Source organism: Ochotona curzoniae, unplaced genomic scaffold (assembly GCF_017591425.1).
Source record: "Ochotona curzoniae isolate NIBS_2020 unplaced genomic scaffold, NIBS_Ocur_1.0 scaffold_4701, whole genome shotgun sequence".
NCBI lineage: Eukaryota > Metazoa > Chordata > Mammalia > Lagomorpha > Ochotonidae > Ochotona > Ochotona curzoniae.
Window position 1 is genome coordinate 1,108,508 of NW_024467122.1, and position 19,362 is coordinate 1,127,869.

Here is a 19,362-nt window from a genome sequence, read left to right on the forward strand (position 1 = left end):
GCAGGGGGCCTGGGGCTCCCTGGCTGCTCTCTCCCTAAATCAACACTTCATATTTGGAGGCTCAGAGGAGGTGAAGTGGTTCTTGTGCTGTACAGGCACGCTTAAGGGCACCAGGGAGTGTGGGTGGCTTCTTTTACCGTCTTCCCTGTCAGCCGCGGTAGTGACCAGTCACAGGTAGAGAATAGGGCTCAACATCACTCCACAATAAGAACATTCCACAAATTAGGGCCATATAGGACAACCCCACAGCCAACATGGCAAACAGGGAAAAGCTGAAAGCCCCGCGCTGGGACACAGTAAGATCCTCCAGCTGCCCCACAGTCCTTGGACGCAGTAGCAGAAGCATCGTTACAAGCAGACAGGGAAGAGAAAGAAAGCCACTGAAACAGAGAAAAGAAGTCAAACTCTCCCTGTGTGTAGCTCATAGGATTTTGTAAGCGGAAAGCCCAGCCTTTCCACCAAGTTGCTAGAACTGGGAACCAACTATGCAGGCCTAAACAGAACCTGGACAGAATCCCGACCTCCTGCCAGACACAACAATCAGTTCAAGAAAGTTCCTCAGGACCTTGACGCAAAGCCTGAGACTACGAAACTGCTACAAGAAAACAGGGAACACTCTTCAAGACATTGGCGTGAGCAATGAGTTATTAAGACCTCAAAAGTATAGACAAGACACACTAGACCAAAGGGAATGCGGGAAGCTCAGAAGCTTCTGTATAGCGAAGCAGATGACCAGTGACAGACTCCAACAGCAAGGGAGAGAACATTTGCAAGTGACTTCCCAGACAAAGGATTAATACCCAGAATATATTAGAAACTCAATAAACTCAACAGCAGAAAAACAACCAATAGTTTAAAAGTGGGCAGCAGGCATGGATAGACAAGTCTTAAAAGAGGGAATACAAATAGCCAACACACACACGAAGAGTCCACAAAGAGTCCCGTATCACCAGCCACCTGGGAAGGAACATCCAAACCACAAGCAGACACCATCCCACCCCTCAACGTGGCTATTACTGAGAGAGAGAGCAGCGAATTCTGTGAGGATGTGGACAAAGAACTCTCACACTGCTTGTGGACACTGTGCAAATCAACATGGAGGTTCCTCAGAAAACTCCTAACGGAGCAGGCCCAAGATCCATCCGAGTCCTGCGAATGCACCCCAAAGACACGAGATCGTCATGTCAGGACACCAATTCCACTGCACTTGTGGTCACACTGCCCACACAGCCAAGACAGTCAAGTCGTCTGTCATCGGCCAATGAGTTAAGAAGCCATGGCATGTGTGTGTACACATGCATACAGGGAAACACAGTTCAGCCACATAATGGATGAAATCCTATCATTTATAGCAAAACAGCTAAAACTGAAGGACATCGCGTGAAGTATGACAAACAAGGCACAGAATTACCACATGTCGTCCCTCCTATGAAGATTAAAAAAGCAAAAAGCCCCTCAGTCTGAACGAGGAACAGTGAACGGAAAGGCTGGGAGAGGAAGGGAGGTGCTCGGAACCAATGAGCAGGGTCAAAGGAAGAAGGCCCCACTGCCAATGAGTGCAGGGGCAACTACGTGTGCAGCATCCTAGAGGACAAGTCAGATGAAGGAGCTCCAAGACCAAGGCCAGAAGCAATTCCAAAGACAGGGAAATGGTGGCCAGCCTGGGTGAGTCCCCGTGCATACAAGAACTCAAGCAGCACGCTATAGGCCATACACATGTGCCATCACAGATCAAGCTTCCTTCAAAAGCAGCAGCCAGCCAGCCAGATCCCGGGAGAGCTCTCCCATCCACTGGTTCACCCCCAGCTGCCTGCAGAGCCAAGGTGGAGCCAAGCCAAAGCTAGGAACCAGAGACTGATGGCAGAAACCCAACTGCTTGGACCCCCCTGCACGCCATGTTGGCAAGAAGTTGGCATCAGCAACAATTCCAGGACCACCTGGCCCTCTTCTATGGGATCCAGACCTGCCAAGCAGCATCTGCCATGCCCATGGTAGACACCAACCCCACCTGTCCAGGGCATACCTGCAAGGTCCCCAGTGCAGACTGCCCTCACGCAGCCTCAGAGCCAGGGTTCAAGTAGACTGAGCTCAAGGTTGATCAACACCCCTCCTTCCTGGCACCGAGAAAGCAGGAATGCAAAATTCACTGTGAGACGGAGCGAGAAGCATGTTGACTTGTCAATGACTTCACACAAGTGGCTTTCAAAACTGAGTGAGGCCCTGATAGCAGAAGACACAGAGCAAGCCAGAGAAGCTGTGATGCCAGGATGCAGCCATGCCACATCGCCACAGACGCTGGCATCAGTACATGTGTGACATGTGTGCCCTCCAGTATCTGGTACCTAACCAGAACATAGCACTAAAGCTCCCCGGGTTCCGTTGACCCATCTGTAAAATGGGGGCTCTGAGAAGACCCCTGGGGATGAGATGCCAGTCAGCTCTATAATCAACACAGGCTGCAGGATTCCAGGCGGCATTTGCCTTGCACCACACGGGAGCAGCCAAGGGCTTGGCCTCACCACCAACCAGATGCAGCCCTGGGTCACACCCACCACCAGTTACACCCCCTTTGGCAGCCAGGCCCTGGCTAAAATGTACAGATGAATGTCAGGATGTCAACAGAGGGGTGGAACACAATCTGCACAGTCAGGGCCTTGTGCAACGAAGACGGCCTACCACAGCTCTGGTCTCCCCAGGAACAAAGGCCACCACTGCCCCAGCACCAGACCACAGGCACGGGACGGCAGCCTCCAGCCAGCCAGGGAGGGCCCCACCTGCCCACAGGCACGGGACGGCAGCCTCCAGCCAGCCAGGGAGGGCCCCACCTGCCCACAGGCACAGGATGGCAGCTTCCAGCCAGCTGGGGAGGGCCCCACCTGCCAATCTGCCCACCTTTCCACAGGCACTGGCACAGCACCCTCCAGCCAGCCAGCCAGCCAGGGAGGGTCCCACCTGCCCACCTGCCCATACACATGTGAACGGCACTCATCCGGCCACCCAGGGAGGGCCCCACTGCCCACCTGCCCATGCACATGTGAACGGCACTCCTCCAGCCAGCCAGGGAGGGCCCCACTGCCCACGAGGCCTCACAGAAGAGCAGCTGGAGGATTAGTACACACTTAAGACACAAAGCCAGCACTGCGTGGGAGTACTTGTTTACTAACTAACCCACAGGGCTCACGGAGCCTGCCTGCTCCGACCCCTCACCGGGCACCAAGAGTTCTCGTCCTCCCCACTGCCCCCACCTCAGCCCTTGCTGACAACTGTTTCCTCCCCGGTTATGATTGACACTATCATGCGCCCTAGCGTGCTAACGGCAGGCCGGAGTCCTGCCCACTGCCGCCTGGTCTCACAGATAACACCCACCTTGACCATGCTTGGCAAGCTGGCCCCAGATCCCGAGTCTCCCTCCTCCACAAGGGGGAATTCATAACAGAAACTACCCTCATGTGTGAAGCGCTCACAAAAGCGTCTCGGGCCTCATTATTTCTGAGGAGCCCAGCAGGCATTGATCATCTGGCTTGTTCAGAGCCACTGGCAGTGGCTGATAGGAGAACCTGGACACGCGTGGACACGGCCAGTGCACTGCCAGGAAGAGCCAGGTCTCCTTTCCGCCCTCCCCCAGGCAGGTTCGTGCAGAGAGCACCCTCCTGGCACACAGGCGCCCTCACCCAGCCTGGTCTGTGCCTGCAGCAGAGACCCACACTGGTGGCAGCTCAGCCCACTCATGCTCAGGACCCAAACGTCAGAAGGCATCCACGTGCGTGTGTGTGTGTACACACATGTGTGCCTCTGGCACATCTCTGGGAGTGCCTGCAGAACTCTTCTGTGTTTGGGTACACCTGCAAGTGTGTCTGTGTCTGTGTGTGTTGGGTGCGGAGATCCTGTGTGTGTGCGTGTTGGGGTGCGGAGATCCTGTGTGTGTGCGTGTTGGGGTGTGGAGATCCTGTGTGTGTGTGTGTGTCGGGTATGGAGATCCTGTGTGTGTGTGTCTGTGTCTGTTCGTGTTGGGTGTGGAGATCCCGTGTGTCTGTGCGTGTTGGGTGCGGAGATCCTGTGTGTCTGTGCGTGTTGGGTGTGGAGATCCTGTGTGTGTGTGTGCGTGTTGGGTGTGGAGATCCTGTGTGTGTGTTGGGGTGCGGAGATCCTGTGTGTCTGTGCGTGTTGGGTGTGGAGATCCTGTGTGTGTGTTGGGGTGTGGAGATCCTGTGTGTGTGTGCGTGTTGGGTGTGGAGATCCTGTGTGTGTGTTGGGGTGCGGAGATCCTGTGTGTCTGTGCGTGTTGGGTGTGGAGATCCTGTGTGTGTGTGTGTGTGTGTTGGGTGTGGAGATCCTGTGTGTGTGTGCGTGTTGGGTGTGGAGATCCTGTGTGTGTGTGTGTGTGTGTTGGGTGTGGCGATCCTGTGTGTGTGTGTTGGGGTGCGGAGATCCTGTGTCTGTGCGTGTTGGGTGTGGAGATCCTGTGTGTGTGTGCGTGTTGGGTGTGGAGATCCTGTGTGTATGTGTGTTGGGGTGTGGCGATCCCATGTGCCTGGGTGTTGGGGTGTGGAGATCCTGTGTGTGTGTGTGTGTGTGTGCATGTTGGGTGTGGAGATCCTGTGTGTCTGTGCGTGTTGGGTGTGGAGATCCTGTGTATGTGTGTGTGTGTGTTGGGTGTGGAGATCCTCTGTGTGTGTGTGTGTGTGTGTGTGTGTTGGGTGTGGCGATCCTGTGTGTATGCGTGTTGGGGTGTGGAGATCCTGTGTCTAGTCCTCTGCATTTCTGTGTCTCTCTGTGCGTCCATATGAATGTGTCCTTGGGGGTGTGAGCAAGTTTCCTGGATCATAAGTTGGAGGTGTGGCCGATGCCCTGGCTGTTGGGTGCCCTGCATGGCAAAGTGCTCTCTGCTGTGTCTTTGAGAGTGAGTGCCCTGTTGACAGCAGCCCTCATCTTTGCCCTGTCATGTGTGTCTCATAAACATAGACATGTACCCAAGCCATTAGATGCTTCCAACCAGAGTCAGGATGCAGAGGGCCACCTCTGTGACCCAAGTTTGGGAGGAGAGAGTGCTGGCTTTACTCACGGAGCTGTTCCAGATGGTCAGCGCTGTTGGATGCAGGCATGGCCGTGATGGTCACCAGAGGACATGCGTTCCCTCCCAGCGTGTGGCAGAGGACCTCTTGTCGGAAATAGACCTGGCTGTGGCTAACGCTTCTTCCCAGCAGCTCAAGATGTGTCTGGAACAGGAAAGAGCAGACCGCACAGTTGGTGTGAGCTCAGCACAACAGCAGGCAATGGTGGCTTCAATAATTTGGAAAGTGCAGGTCGTCCCATTGGAAGTTTGGGGAGGCGTGTGTGCTGTTTGCCAGCAACACTGAAAGCCAGAGGGTAGGACCCCAGCCCCCCTTCCCCTGGGTGCAGTCACTGGGGAGACAGCACCTCAGCGCTGGGGCAGGTGGAGGGTTACAGTGGCCCAAGGGTGAGCCCAGCAGGGAGGTACACAACAGCTGGCCCCAAGGACTGACAAACTAACAGGACAGCCAGCAGTGATTGCATCCAATACGTCTCTCCACAAACAAATGCAAAAACACGAGTACAGCCCAAACAGACTGCTGGCAGACCACCCATACATCCTCAGAAGCTCTCCCCACTGAGCAAGGCAACAGGACACACAGCCATGAGGCTGAGAGCCTCTCGTTATAGTCATGGCCATGTCACCCTGCTGAGCATTGGTGCAACCATGCTCCAGGTAAGATCTGAGGATCCCATCACTGCCACGGGCTCACCAGGCCAAGGGAGAGGCATTCATCTCGCATCTTGAGAAATAACAGGGCTGCTAGATAAGCCCCCATGTACAGAGCTCTTACACAGATGTTTATAAACAGTCATGGGAATATCCGGAGACACACTGCACACAGCCAGCCACATGTGGGAAGGGTGTGTTCAGACATGCTGCACAAAGGAATCCAGAACTCCCGCACCGTGAAAAGGGCAGTTTCAGAGCAAGGTTGGCAGAGACTGGCCTGCGTTGCCCCCTCTGGACCAATCCATCACAAGCGATTAAGGACACTCCTGGATACAGAGAAGCAGCCAGCCTGCACCGGCTTGGAGGGAGAGCAGCAGCATGGGTCAAGGAAGGCAGTGGGCCTTGAGCTGGACAAGCAGGAAGGGAATGGGCCCCCAGAGTCTCCAGGAGGCGCCAGCCCCAACCCCACCCGCCTTCTTGGGCCAATAAGATCTGGATCAGACTTGTAACCTAAAGGCCTGCAAGACTGGAAAAAAAAAATCGAAAGTCGCTAAGTTTGTAAACATTTGTCCTATCAGCAGTTAATACTTCAGGAAACAAAAATTTTCTAAACAATCACAGCGTTACCATGCATCCTCTCCTGAAATATCTGAGTTGCACAAGGGGAAGACTTGTATAGACCACCAAGTGATTCCAGGGCCTCTTCTTCTAGACGTAGGGATGCCCAGGTCACAGCCACCTGCTGCACACAACCCGCTGCCATCGTCAGCACAGCATCCTACTCCAAGACCCTCTCGCTCCCAATAACACAGCCCCGCAGCCCTTCCACTGGAGGAATCCGCCAGTGTTTGTCTCACACCCTGAGTGTGGACCTCTCCCTGCAGGAGCCTCGCCCAGCCCAGCCCAGACACAAGCCTCAGCCTCAGGATCCTTCCCCAGCCCTGAGCAGCCCCCACATCAATGTGCCTGCCTTGAGACCAGACCCCCACATCTCAGTGTGTGCCCTGCCCTGTCCTCCCCCACGGGGGACACCATCAAGGTTGTCAGTTGCACTCTTCCCCCCTTGTCCAGCTCTGTTGCAAGAAATAACCACAAATCCAGCAGGCGTGACAGCTCAGATGGCCTCACAGAGCTGGAGGCTTCGGGGCAGAATCTGCTCCCCATCTGTCCAGCTTGCTGTGGCTACCGACACCACCGTCCACATCACAGCCAGAATGCACAGCACACCACCTCTGCTTCCGTGACGTCATCTGTTCCATCACACCTCCTACTCTACGCCCAGCCCCACCGCTCCTTGTTAGATGCAGAAGAGTTCCCGCCTCCGCCCAGGCCAGTCCGCCTACATCAAGCCATGTACTTGCTCTGGCCTCACACAGTACCAGCTTGACTCAGGCAAGAGTTCGGCCCCTAAGAGCCCTCCAAGACTTGAAGATGTTCTCCAGCTGCTGCAAATCAAACTGAGATCCAGTGGCATAAGGCCTGGTCACAGCGACCATTAACAATATGACCACCACACACTGCAAGCATTGAATAAAATGATTTAGAGAGAATGTGCTCGAAGCAGACCTTGCTGGGATCACAGGCTCTAAACTGAAGTTAAAATTACACATTCAGGGGAGGAATAGGACAAACAATGACTTTCATCCTGCAAAGACCTAGCAAGATCACGTAGTTCTTGGAATCGCACAAACAATACAGCAGGTGGCCAGTGGCAGAGTGCAGGACTGCGTGCTCATGCTCACCCGCTGTGAACTCTCCACCTCGCCCTGTGTGCACTGGCCTTCCCAGCTCTAGCTCGGGGAAGAAGGAGCACCCCCAGCCCTGTGCTGTGGTCTCATCCATCTGATGAGGATGGGAAGCACCTGCCAGGTGCAGCAGGCTGGGTGTCAACTGTTACTGTCAGAGGGAAAACGTGAGTTCAAGTCCATTGTTTTCAAGACCCAAGAGGGTAATTATAAACAGTAAGAGGGATAATGCAGTCAGAGAAATTGTGCTCCACACTACCTAAGAAGGAAAATCAGAATAAGCTTAAAAATAGCATGAAGCAAAATGGCAGAAGGAAAGCAAAACTTGTTACAAACAAGTGAATCAGCCTTGTTACACAGCAAAACTTGAGACTTGCTCAAATCCCAGCGTGCGGAGCAGCAGATACTTTCAAAGAAAAAGACAGCATGATGCGTATGAAAAATGCTCCTAGGCTGCCTCTGTGTTTGCTTCTGCTCAAACATTTTAAAAGAAATATTGAAACTAAAGGAATCAGCAAACATAAATTAAAGCAGGCATGGCAGCAGCGATAGACAACAGAGTCACACTGAAGATCAAGAGCATTAAATGGGATTTTAAAAATCGTATTTCAATAAAGGGCACAATTCACAATGAACATATAAAACTCATAAGTCTTCAGAATCAAATCACATGGGATTGAAACATATACATGAAAATGGCAGAGGAAGAAGAAGTCACAGGGAGTGGGAGTCATGAAGCCAGCCCCTGGGAGCACAGGGCAGAGTGTTCGGGCATGGCCCCACGCCTGGGGCAAGGCGGCAAGCTTGGCCTTCACAGACGTCAGCCAGCCATGGGCGTGCCACAGAACCAGGGGCCTGGGGGTGGACTGCAGAGGACACAGAAAATCCACGGCAAAAAGCGCTTCAAGACCGGGGACTTCAAACACATGAGAGCATTCTCAGGCCTGTGCAACGTCCCCAGCTCATTGTCCTGCTGGTGGGACAGCGGCTCCAAGAAGAGAGCTAGGAGGCTGCATGGATGTCTCCATGTGTGTGTCTCCATGTGTGTGTCTCCATGTGTGTGTCCCGTGTGTGACTGTGCACATGTTATGTGTGTGTCCCCTTGTGTCCTAATGATGCCTCGGTGTGTCTGTGTGTCACTGTGTGTCACTGTGTGTCTCCATGTGTGTGTCCCATGTGTGTGACTGTGCACATGTTATGTGTGTGTGTCCCCTTGTGTCCTGATGATGCCTCGGTGTGTCTGTGTGTCACTGTGTGTCACTGTGTGTCTCCATGTGTGTGTCCCATGTGTGTGACTGTGCACATGTTATGTGTGTGTGTCCCCTTGTGTCCTAATGATGCCTCGGTGTGTCTGTGTGTCACTGTGTGTCACTGTGTGTCTCCATGTGTGTGTCCCATGTGTGTGACTGTGCACATGTTATGTGTGTGTCCCCTTGTGTCCTAATGATGCCTCGGTGTGTCTGTGTGTCACTGTGTGTCACTGTGTGTCTCCATGTGTGTGTCCCATGTGTGTGACTGTGCACATGTTATGTGTGTGTGTCCCCTTGTGTCCTGATGATGCCTCGGTGTGTCTGTGTGTCACTGTGTGTCTCCATGTGTGTGTCCCATGTGTGTGTCCCATGTGTGTGACTGTGCACATGTTATGTGTGTGTGTCCCCTTGTGTCCTGATGATGCCTCGGTGTGTCTGTGTGTCACTGTGTGTCTCCATGTGTGTGTCCCATGTGTGTGACTGTGCACATGTTATGTGTGTGTGTCCCCTTGTGTCCTAATGATGCCTCGGTGTGTCTGTGTGTCACTGTGTGTCTCCATGTGTGTGTCCCATGTGTGTGACTGTGCACATGTTATGTGTGTGTGTCCCCTTGTGTCCTGATGATGCCTCGGTGTGTCTGTGTGTCACTGTGTGTCTCCATGTGTGTGTCCCATGTGTGTGACTGTGCACATGTTATGTGTGTGTGTGTCCCCTTGTGTCCTAATGATGCCTCGGTGTGTCTGTGTGTCACTGTGTGTCACTGTGTGTCTCTGTGTGTGTCCCATGTGTGTGACTGTGCACATGTTATGTGTGTGTGTCCCCTTGTGTCCTGATGATGCCTCGGTGTGTCTGTGTGTCACTGTGTGTCACTGTGTGTCTCCATGTGTGTGTCCCGTGTGTGACTGTGCATATGTTATGTGTGTGTCCCCTTGTGTCCTAATGATGCCTCGGTGTGTCTGTGTGTCACTGTGTGTCTCCGTGTGTGTCCCCATACATGTGTCTGCCATACTCCATGTGTTTGTTTGTGTGTCCCTGTGTGTGCCTCTGTGTCTATCTCTCTAATCTGTCTCTGTACCATCTGTTTCATTAAATCTGTTTTTCTTTCTTTTTTTACATATTATGAAGCCCCTAAAAGTCCACACAGACAGCGCTGCCAGGAATGGTGGGGGCCTTCTCCACAGTCACAGTGACAGAAATTCTTCAATGGGACATCTCTAGGTGCAGGTCCCCAGCAAAGAGCTCCGGCCTAGCTCTCATGAGTCAGGTCCAGGGAGCTGAGCAGGTGGCAGGTCAGTCAGTCAAGCCACCGGGCACGGTAACTTGGAGGACAGATGGTCACGGAGCCTTTGCTGTGCCGTGTACGTTGTCTCAGCCCAGGGCGCCCTAGCACACTCCCTGGCTGCAGGCACAGAGGCAGGCCAGGCTGAAGGTCATGTGTACTGTGGTCGCGCTTCCCCCAGTCACAGCGGCACGCCTCCCACCCTTCGCTTCTGCCTAGTTAGGTGAACATGGGTTCCTCACATGGCCCCGAGTGGCATCTCGCCCCTGGACCTGCCGGTGAGGGCTCTGAACACGCCATGCCCCACCCTCGGCGTTACTGCACACCTGTCCTGCAAACACGCCTGCGGGAGAAAGCAGCTGTTCCCTGCTGCTGCACTTCCTTCACAAACACAGCTTTGACTTCTTCTCCTGAAAGTGAGCTCCAGGAGGGGATGCTTGCCACACGCCCAGAAAGATGGGCACGAGGCACTGGATGCCACTGAGGCTGACGGGACTGAAGCCAGGCCTCTGCAGGTACCTGCCCACCAAACTGCTAACAACGGGGGCAACTCCCAGGTGACCCTGACAGTCCTCAGCCTGCTCTGTGACAGACACTGTGCTGGACGCTGTGGCCTACAGGCCCATCCCATGGCGCCATCCCCCCGTGCCCACCCCATCCCCCAGCCCCCTGAGGGGTCCTCCTCCCTCCCTCCTTCGCCAGAGACTCCTTGGACCCTCGCATTGGACCTTCCTCGACCTCAGCTCACCCTGTTAGTGATAACGGAAGAACATCCTGCACTCAGACACCCCCCTGGTGCTCCGTGCCCCTCAGCAGGAGCATGCCCTCCACCCAAGACAGGGCCTGCTTTGTGTGTGCTGCCCAGCATGGCCATCCCTGAAACAATCTTGCCGGGGTCTAGGGGTCGTCATCCCAAGAGGACGACAAGCAACACCTGTCGCCAGGAAGGGCCACCGAGCCTCCCGTGAGTCCCCACCTCCCCCCACCCACAGGCACGACCCAAATCAGAGGACCTACTTTAGGCTGAGAGAGATGATCAGATCCTGGCAACTGCAAAGAAAAGAGGAATTAAGATCCTGTCTCCATTAAAACTAAAGGCACTTGCGTCACTGAGAATTTTGGAAGAATAAAGAAGGTATGTTTATCAGCCACACTGTGAAAGCCGTGAGTAGCCGTGATACTTCCAAGGGGTCTTTCTGGCAGATTCCTTCTGTGAGTTAGCTTTTACTCTAAATTACAGAATGGCTTCCGATCAGCTCAATAGAGGAACTGATCCCACATCATCCAACAAAGAGGAAATGTACTAAGCACGTATCATTGTGGCCTACCTGATGCTGCCGGCCCCTTGTGAGCCCATCCCAGCTGTCCATCACCCAGCTGGCTTTCCAGCCCATGCGTCACGCATTCAAGCTTCACAAAGACCTGCCCAGGAATCGCTTCCATCAGGGAGTGGCTTCTGGATGAGAGCAAGCCACACAGGCCAGGCTGATTCACATCTTGTTACTGCACTGTCCTTGTGGTCACACAGCTGGCCTCCAGCATGCTGTCACCCTCACTGCCTCATGGGTTCCCAGTTTTCATTCTGGCCCAAAGCGCTCTCTGCCTATCGCCTACCTGACAGTGCTGATTGCAGTGTGCTCAGTGCACCCTTGATCTCCCACGTGTAAGTCACCATTTCCCACCGGACACTTGACACTCTTCATTTATTCTGAGCCCTTCATACATTACGTACACACCAGTGCCAATGCTGTAACACAGCAGGATAAGCTGCAACCTCAGACTGGAGCATCTTACGTGGGTTCCAGCTTACGTGCAGAGTGCTCCACTTCAGGTCAAACTCCCCACTAAACTACCTGGGAAAGCAGTAGAGAATGGCCCAAGTATTTGGGCCTCTACATCCATGTGGGAGAGCTGGAAGAAGCTGCTAGTTCCTGGCTCTAGTCCTGGCCGTGGAGGCCATCAGGGATTGAACCAAGAGAAGATCTCTCTCTCTCTCTCTCTCTCTCTCTCTCACACACACACACACACACACACACACACACACACTCACTCTCTCTCTCTCACTCACTCTGTTTTTCAAATAAATAATTTTTTAAAAGACATTGTGCCTGAGCCCGGTGCAATGGCTCAATGGCTAAATCCTCACTTGCAAGTGCCAGGGTCCCACGTGGGCGCCGGTTCGTGTCCCAGCTACTCTATTTCTCACTCAGCTCCCTGTGTGGCCTGGGACAGCAGTAGAGGGTGGCCCAAAGCCTTAGGACCCTGCACCCATGTGGGGCACCTGGAAGAGTCTCCTGGCAGCTAGCGACTCATCTCAGCTCTGGCCATTGTGGCATTTGGAGAATGAACCAGCAGATGGGGGATCTTTCTACCTCTCTTTCTGTCTATAAATCTGATCTGCCTTCCAATAAAAATAAATAGATATTTAAAAACAAAAAAGGTTTTGTTCCCATAGCATCCTAAGTCATTCGAAGTGATTCTCTTTTCCTCACCACATTTCCTCTACTCCCTGAAGACAGCGTGCTGTGCATCTCCTACAGTAGGCGTCGTCTCTGGGACAATGCTGCCGAGCCCCCAAGAGCTTCAGCCCCTCTCCCATGTGCCTTCCACCTCTGGACACTCTTCCTGCCTCCTGACCACTCACACAGCTGTGAGCTCCCAGCGAGTCACCCTGGCTTCAGCTGCTAAACCCTCCATGAGCCTCCATGAGCCACTCTCCTGGGGCTGCTCGCAGCCCAGGGACCCCCTACCTGCCGCTCCAACGGGCACAGTCAGCAACATGTGGCTGGCATCAGCACTGCGGGATCTCAGTGCAGCTGATGAGGCTAGGACTTGGTTCACTTCACAATTATCACAACGTTGGGTTTCTTTCTGTTAGCTTTATTTTAATTCCATAATTTGGCCAATTACAGAACCAAGCTGCTGGCAAGCATCTGGAATATATCAGTATGAAAGAAGCAAGCACTAATTGTCCCATTATGGGAGAATAGGACAATTTTTAAAGTTCCAAAACTGTAGTCACACTGAAAAGCAGCCAGCACACACATGGCCTCTGCTGTCAGGATGCCCGCAAGCGCTGGTGTGACTCAACGGCACCAGGGACCAGGGACATGCAAGTGCTGGTGTGACTCAACGGCACCAGGGACCAGGGATGTGCAAGCGCTGGTGTGACTCAACGGCACCAGGGACCAGGGACATGCAAGTGCTGGTGTGACTCAACGGCACCAGGGACCAGGGATGTGCAAGCGCTGGTGTGACTCAACGGCACCAGACATGCAAGTGCTTGTGTAGCTCATGGCACCAGAGAAGTGCCAAGGGGCATTGCTCGGATCTGTGGAAGGAAAAACGTGCCCAGCTTCACAGTCCCGCTCACAGCACCGCTGGGAAAAGGATTTCTCTCCAGGTCCGTGGCTTCCAGCCCGCAGAGAATGAGACTGGAATAGGAAAAAGCTAAACCCGAGATTACCCGTGTTATCACTTCAAAGTGACAAATGCCTCATTCAGGCAGGAGAAAGTCAAAGGCAAACCTTCTGTCATTCACTGACCACACGCATGGCTCCTGGGAAGCACGCCCGGCCCACAGGCTGGCTCAGCTACCAGGGCCTCCACAGCCCCCTCCAAGATGGGATGAATGCCCCCATGGCCCATGGGCTCCTCTCTGTCCCTGGCCAACTGTGGACCAGTGAGTGGGCCCAGACACAGGCAGCACCAGAGGCAATCGGGGATGGGTGGAAGGATGCAGGCTTCACATGAGCTCGGAGACGCCCGCCTGCCATCCAAAGGGATGCAGTGGGAGGTGGACCTCACAGGGTACACACACGTGGGTCCAAGGGGAGCCCTCTGGCACACAGCATTGAGCAAATCAGGAGCTTATTGGGGGAAGGGGGAAGACATTGGCCATCTGAGACATCCACGTCATCACAAGACCCAGGACCAAAGCACGGGGCAAGCAAGACCTCCTCTAAGGCCAGGGGACTCACCATCATCTCACCCTTTGAGCTCTCCTGCTTCCCAGACATGCTACCAGGGACCCAGGGCAAAGGACATGCCGGCAAGCGAGTCAGGGGCCTGAGCCTGGATCTGTGGTCCTCATTGAAGTACCCTTCCTCTTATAGGGGGAACACGTGGCTCAGCCAGGGACCCCAGAGCAAGAGGACAGGCCAGTGAGTGAGTCAGGGGCCTGAGCCTGGATCCTGGTCCTCACTAGGGCACCATTGCCCCCTCAAACAGCCTCTCACAGGGCAGCAGGCAGCTCAGCCAGGGATCCTGACCCTGTTCTGTGTGCCAAGACACACTTCCTGCATTAACATCTGAGCACTCCAAACAGGACACCCGGGGGACGCAGCTGTGCATCCCTGCCCCTGGGAAAGCACAGCTGTCTCCTTATTCCAGTGACACAGACAGGGATATCTTCCTCAATGTCCCCACATCACTGTGGGGGAAACACGTCAATTACAACAACCTCATTAAGACCTCAGGATAAATGCCACTTAGCAACATGCATCGTGACAGCTGAACAGAAGTGTTGCACACACATGCATTGCTCCAGTCACGGGCAACACACTCAGGCACACACATGCATTGCTCCAGTCATGGGCAACACACTCAGCCACACACATCCATTGCTCAAGGTGTGGTCAGCACACGCAGGCACACACACACGTGGCTCCAGGTGTGGACAGCACACTCAGGTACACACACGTGGCTCCAGGTGTGGACAGCACACTCAGGTACACACACGTGGCTCAAGGTGTGGACAGCACACTCAGGCACACACACGTGCCCCCAGGTGTGGACAGCACACTCAGGTACACACATGTGGCTCCAGGTGTGGACAGCACACTCAGGTACACACACGTGGCTCCAGGTGTGGACAGCACACTCAGGCACACACACGTGGCTCCAGGTGTGGACAGCACACTCAGGCACACACACGTGCCCCCAGGTGTGCACAGCACACTCAGGTACACACACGTGGCTCCAGGTGTGGACAGCACACACAGGCACACACACGTGGCTCCAGGTGTGGACAGCACACTCAGGCACACACACACGTGGCTCCAGATGTGCACAGCACACTCAGGTACACACACGTGCCCCCAGGTGTGCACAGCACACTCAGGTACACACACGTGGCTCCAGGTGTGGACAGCACACTCAGGTACACACATGTGGCTCCAGGTGCACACCCTCTGCTATGGATACAAGGACAAGAGTGCACACAGGCACACACAGCTGCAGGTATAAGGGAGCTGAGCATGTTCATATGAACAGACACACGCACTGCTACAGGTGTGAGGATGCACGCATCACTGTAAATGCATGGCGACATCCTTCATGAATGCAGAGCAGCAAACTGCTTCTAGAAGATGCCGTGGTTCAGTGCCCTCCACAGATCCACGCCATAGCCAGGGGAAAGCGACAGTCAACCCCTACTAAATGAAGGGCATCTACAAGATGCACAGTATCTGTGGACTCGAAGTTTTCTCGTGAGCTCTTTCCTAGCCTGGAGGAGCTCGAGTGTGCCAAGGCTGCAGTGGCCTCCCCTGCTCTCCCCTCAAAAGAGGAGGTGACACCCCCAGAGTGACTCTTACTCCCCACCTTCTTGTGTCCACCCCCAATCCTGCCCAGCCCCAGCAGCAGCCTCCAGACCAAGGCCATGGGAGCATTGGGGAGGCTGACCCAGCTGTCCACACAGGGGACAGGCCCAAGCCCCCCACTTTCCCTTCAGCTCCTGAGCATGGTCTTACCCCAGCTTAGCTCCATCCTGAGGACTGACATACCCCCTCAGAGACTCCCTCACATAAGCTATGGGGTCCTTGGCTCCTGGCTCCTCCAGAAGGCAGTCCCTCCCACAAGCTCGGTTTTGCAGAGGTCTTGTGGATGACCGGCCATGAGCAGCGCATTACCATGAGGGCTGAGTAGCTGTAGGGGTAGTGGTGGGCCAGGTAGCAGACGTCCTCACTGTGCGGGAAGGCAGTGCAGAAGGTGAGGGTGTAGTGACACCTCCCGGGTGCTCCGCCAGCAGCCACGGCCTGGGCGTAGTGGTTCCTAGGAGAAGAGCGGAGAATGAGGGGTGGCAGCAGCCAAAGCCACCTAAATCCACATGCTGTGCCCTTGTGGGACACAGCCTGCCCACCCACCCATCTCTCGACAGCTCCGTGGGCTTTGCTTGAGCTGTCAGAGTGGCACTGCCAAGCAGAGCACACCCAAACCCCTCCAGATGCCCATCCTGGCTGCCCAGCCCAAACCCCTCCAGATGCCCATCCTGGCTGCCCAGCCCAAACCCCTCCAGATGCCCATCCTGGCTGCCCAGCCCCCACGCTTTGGAGATCCATGGGGAGAAGGGCATAGGAAGGAGGAGACGGCAGATCTTTGTTCTTGTGTGTTCTTGCAAAGCATTCGGGTCATGGGGTGCTCTTCCCTGCCTCGCACCACCTCCGCGACATTCTCCTCTAGGCAAACATGAACACAGAGGAAAGACGCTAACAGAAATTCCACTACCTCGTGCCTTGTGCTTTGTCAACAGAAGTGTTTCTAGAATCTGCTCAGCACCAGAGTCAGAGAAGCAGATGGCCCTGGGCCGCGGCCTGAGCCATGTCTCAAGCTTTGCCCCGTAGCCCCCGTGGCACACACGATGCCCGTTACTGCCCTGCAACATGAGTGTCTCACAGGAGAGGACCCTAAAGGGGTGGCGATGCCTTGCCCTCTCCCCACAAGACCAGGGGAGTGCTTCCCCTGGAGACACACACATGAGTGGGCACACACCTGCAGGCACATTCACATTGGCAGGTGGGGGTCTTCATGACCCACGTTCTTCCCCTGCAGACACAGAGCACAAAGTTTGTGCCTTACCTGGGGAACCATAACACCCTGAGAGTCACGGGAGCTCTGCCCCAGCTAGGTCCCACTCCTCACCCAGGGCAGGCAGCACAGCAGCCACGAGACACAGGGACGCGGGGATGAAGAGACATTTCCATACTCCCCAGACCAGCCCTGCCTGAGGGCACAGCAGTGCCCCAGAAAGGGAAGCTACTGAGACGCGCCAGCTCTTGCCACTCACTCAAGTCTCCAAGGGCCGGGGCATCACGACAAAGCAAGGCATTCCCGGGTCACTGAGACTGCTGGAAGTCTGTTCTCTCAGCTGCCCGGGCAGCCCTCACTGCTGGGCAGTCCTCCGTTGCCGGAGTGTGGTAGCCATCCCGACTGCCCAGGACCCTTGCTGGATGCCACCTCAGCCAGAGGCAGCTTCAACAGCAGGAGACTCAGGTCCATCCCTTCCTTGGAGAACTTCAGGACTCTCAGTGGAGTCAGCTGGCACGTGTAGGAGGGGGCTCTGCCCCCCAGCTAAATGGGTGCCTGATTTGCAAGGCCTCGACTTTGCTATGCCTGGGCATGGCTCAGCTGAAGCTCCCTCTTGGGCGACTCTCCATCCCTGAGCCAGTCTCACCCGAGGGCAGCTGCTGCCCTGCCAACTGCGAGAAACATACCCGGAGAGGGCTGCACAGCAGTCACAGGCCTCCTGAGATCTCCACGCCGCCCACGTCCCTTCCTCACTTAGTCAAAGTCCCTCAGCCCTGTCCCCCGGAAGCTCCCCTACGGGCCCAGGCCTGACCGCACCACGCCTCCCTCGCCACCAACACTCGGCAGCAGGACCCAGCCTGTGCAGCTGCGTGTGCTCACGCCTGGCACAGAGCCCAGCATAGCAGCTGCTCGTTTAAAGTTTGCGCAAGAACTGGCCCTGACCCCGGGAGCAATCCTAAGAGGACGTGACCATCTTATCCCTCATCCTAACAGCCTCCTTCATCACACACACTCTAAAGATGGAAACACCGAGGCATGCAGATGGTCACCGTCTTGACAAAGTCCACACGAGCACAGGAAACAGGACTCACCCCCACGCGCGGGACTAATCCCATAACCGCGGTCTTTAGTCTTGTTATCAGGAGCCTCTTGCAAATGACTAGAGGCACAAGAGGTCTTTTAGCCAGCTCAAGTGACAGTCTGACAGTTTGCGCTTCATAAGCCAGGGCTGCCTAGTACCCAGGGTCCTCACCCAGGAGGACCGTGAGGAGAAAGGTGACAGTGGGAAGAGAGCGTAGTGGGCTTTGCCTCCTACCGCCACAGGCATGCAGTCCTTGCTCGGCCTCTCATGGCGATGGCTAACACCATCCAACCCATCACACGACAGGCCCCGAGAAAGCTCCCCAAGTACTACTCTCCTGCCACCGACCCGCAGGACAGCTGGGGCAGGCTGACCCCGGCCCCACTTCTCAGAGATGCTCAGCATCACACCCTGGGATGGAAGGGTGGAACATGGGTCCAAGAACACTCCTTCCCAGCTGGCTCTCCCAGCGGAAGAAGCAAAGCTCCACCGGGGAAGCCTCAGATCTGCTGCCACCTGGCAGAGACGCAGCCCCCTCTGCTTCCCGCTCCCTAGCCCTTCACCTCTGCAAGAAGCCACACTTTTGTACTCAGAGCCCCCAGTGAGGGGAGCAGGAAACATCTACGCAGAGTTATAGGCCCAGTTTGCATCCAAGAGTGCAGGAGACAAGCAAACGCCAGAGTGAATAAGGGGCATCTGGTGACCACGACAACACTCGGCTCGGCCTCTGATGGGATCTCAGGGGTCGCAGAGCTGGCAGTGTCACCGCGCTCTCTCCTGACACCCGGGGCACAAGTGTGACCAGAGCGCTCCTACCACATTCATCTTCATGAGTGAGCTGCCGCAGCCCCACTCACCATGCAGATGAGCGTCAGCTGAGACAGGCAGGCTGTGTCCCTCAGCCTCTCTCCCTGCACCCATCAGCACTGGATAAAGACTGAGCCACACATGGACTGTGTCCCCAGGCCAAGACAGGCTGTGACCAGGCCACTCTCCCTGTGCCCTTCCATGTCTGATGATGGCAGAGCCACATGTGCAGACAGAACGAGAAAGACATGAGGGGTGCACATCACGGGAAGGAAACAAAGCAGAGCTGAAAGCTGCATGGAAATCCGCACCCTTCAGGCTCTTCTCCCCAGAGGGCCCCGTGACCTCCTGGCTACTGGACATCACTGGGGACAGCAGGGGTGGCAAAGATGGTGGGGGGGGACTTCGGGGCAGGGCCAGAAGACGAGTGGAGCACAAGAAGAAAGGAAGAGAATGTGCTCTTATGATTATTAGCATCTAATGTGTAGTGTGGGGACCAGCTTGTCCTCCCTCAGGACATCACTGTTGGCCTGTGTGAATGATTATGAAACAAACTCGATGACGGCACAGCAGTCGCATCCACGCTTGCACTCCACCTCACACCACGGGAGCTCCCCTGGCGGAGCAGGGGTAAGCCCCCAGTAAACACTTCTTGGCTCCATTTTCAAGGA

General features: G+C 55.1%; 1 protein-coding gene across 1 annotated transcript in view; it reads right to left on the reverse strand.

Moving 5' to 3' along the window:
- The window catches only part of AGBL1 (AGBL carboxypeptidase 1), a 472,681-nt gene that overhangs the window by 369,571 nt on the left and 83,748 nt on the right, over positions 1 to 19,362 (reverse strand). Inside the window, exons 17-18 of the mRNA XM_040969772.1 lie at positions 15,909 to 16,050; positions 5,063 to 5,216 (exon numbers count right to left, since the gene is read on the reverse strand). Coding sequence (XP_040825706.1) covers positions 5,063 to 5,216; positions 15,909 to 16,050 — 296 coding nt within the window. The remainder of the gene's footprint in view (positions 1 to 5,062; positions 5,217 to 15,908; positions 16,051 to 19,362) is intronic.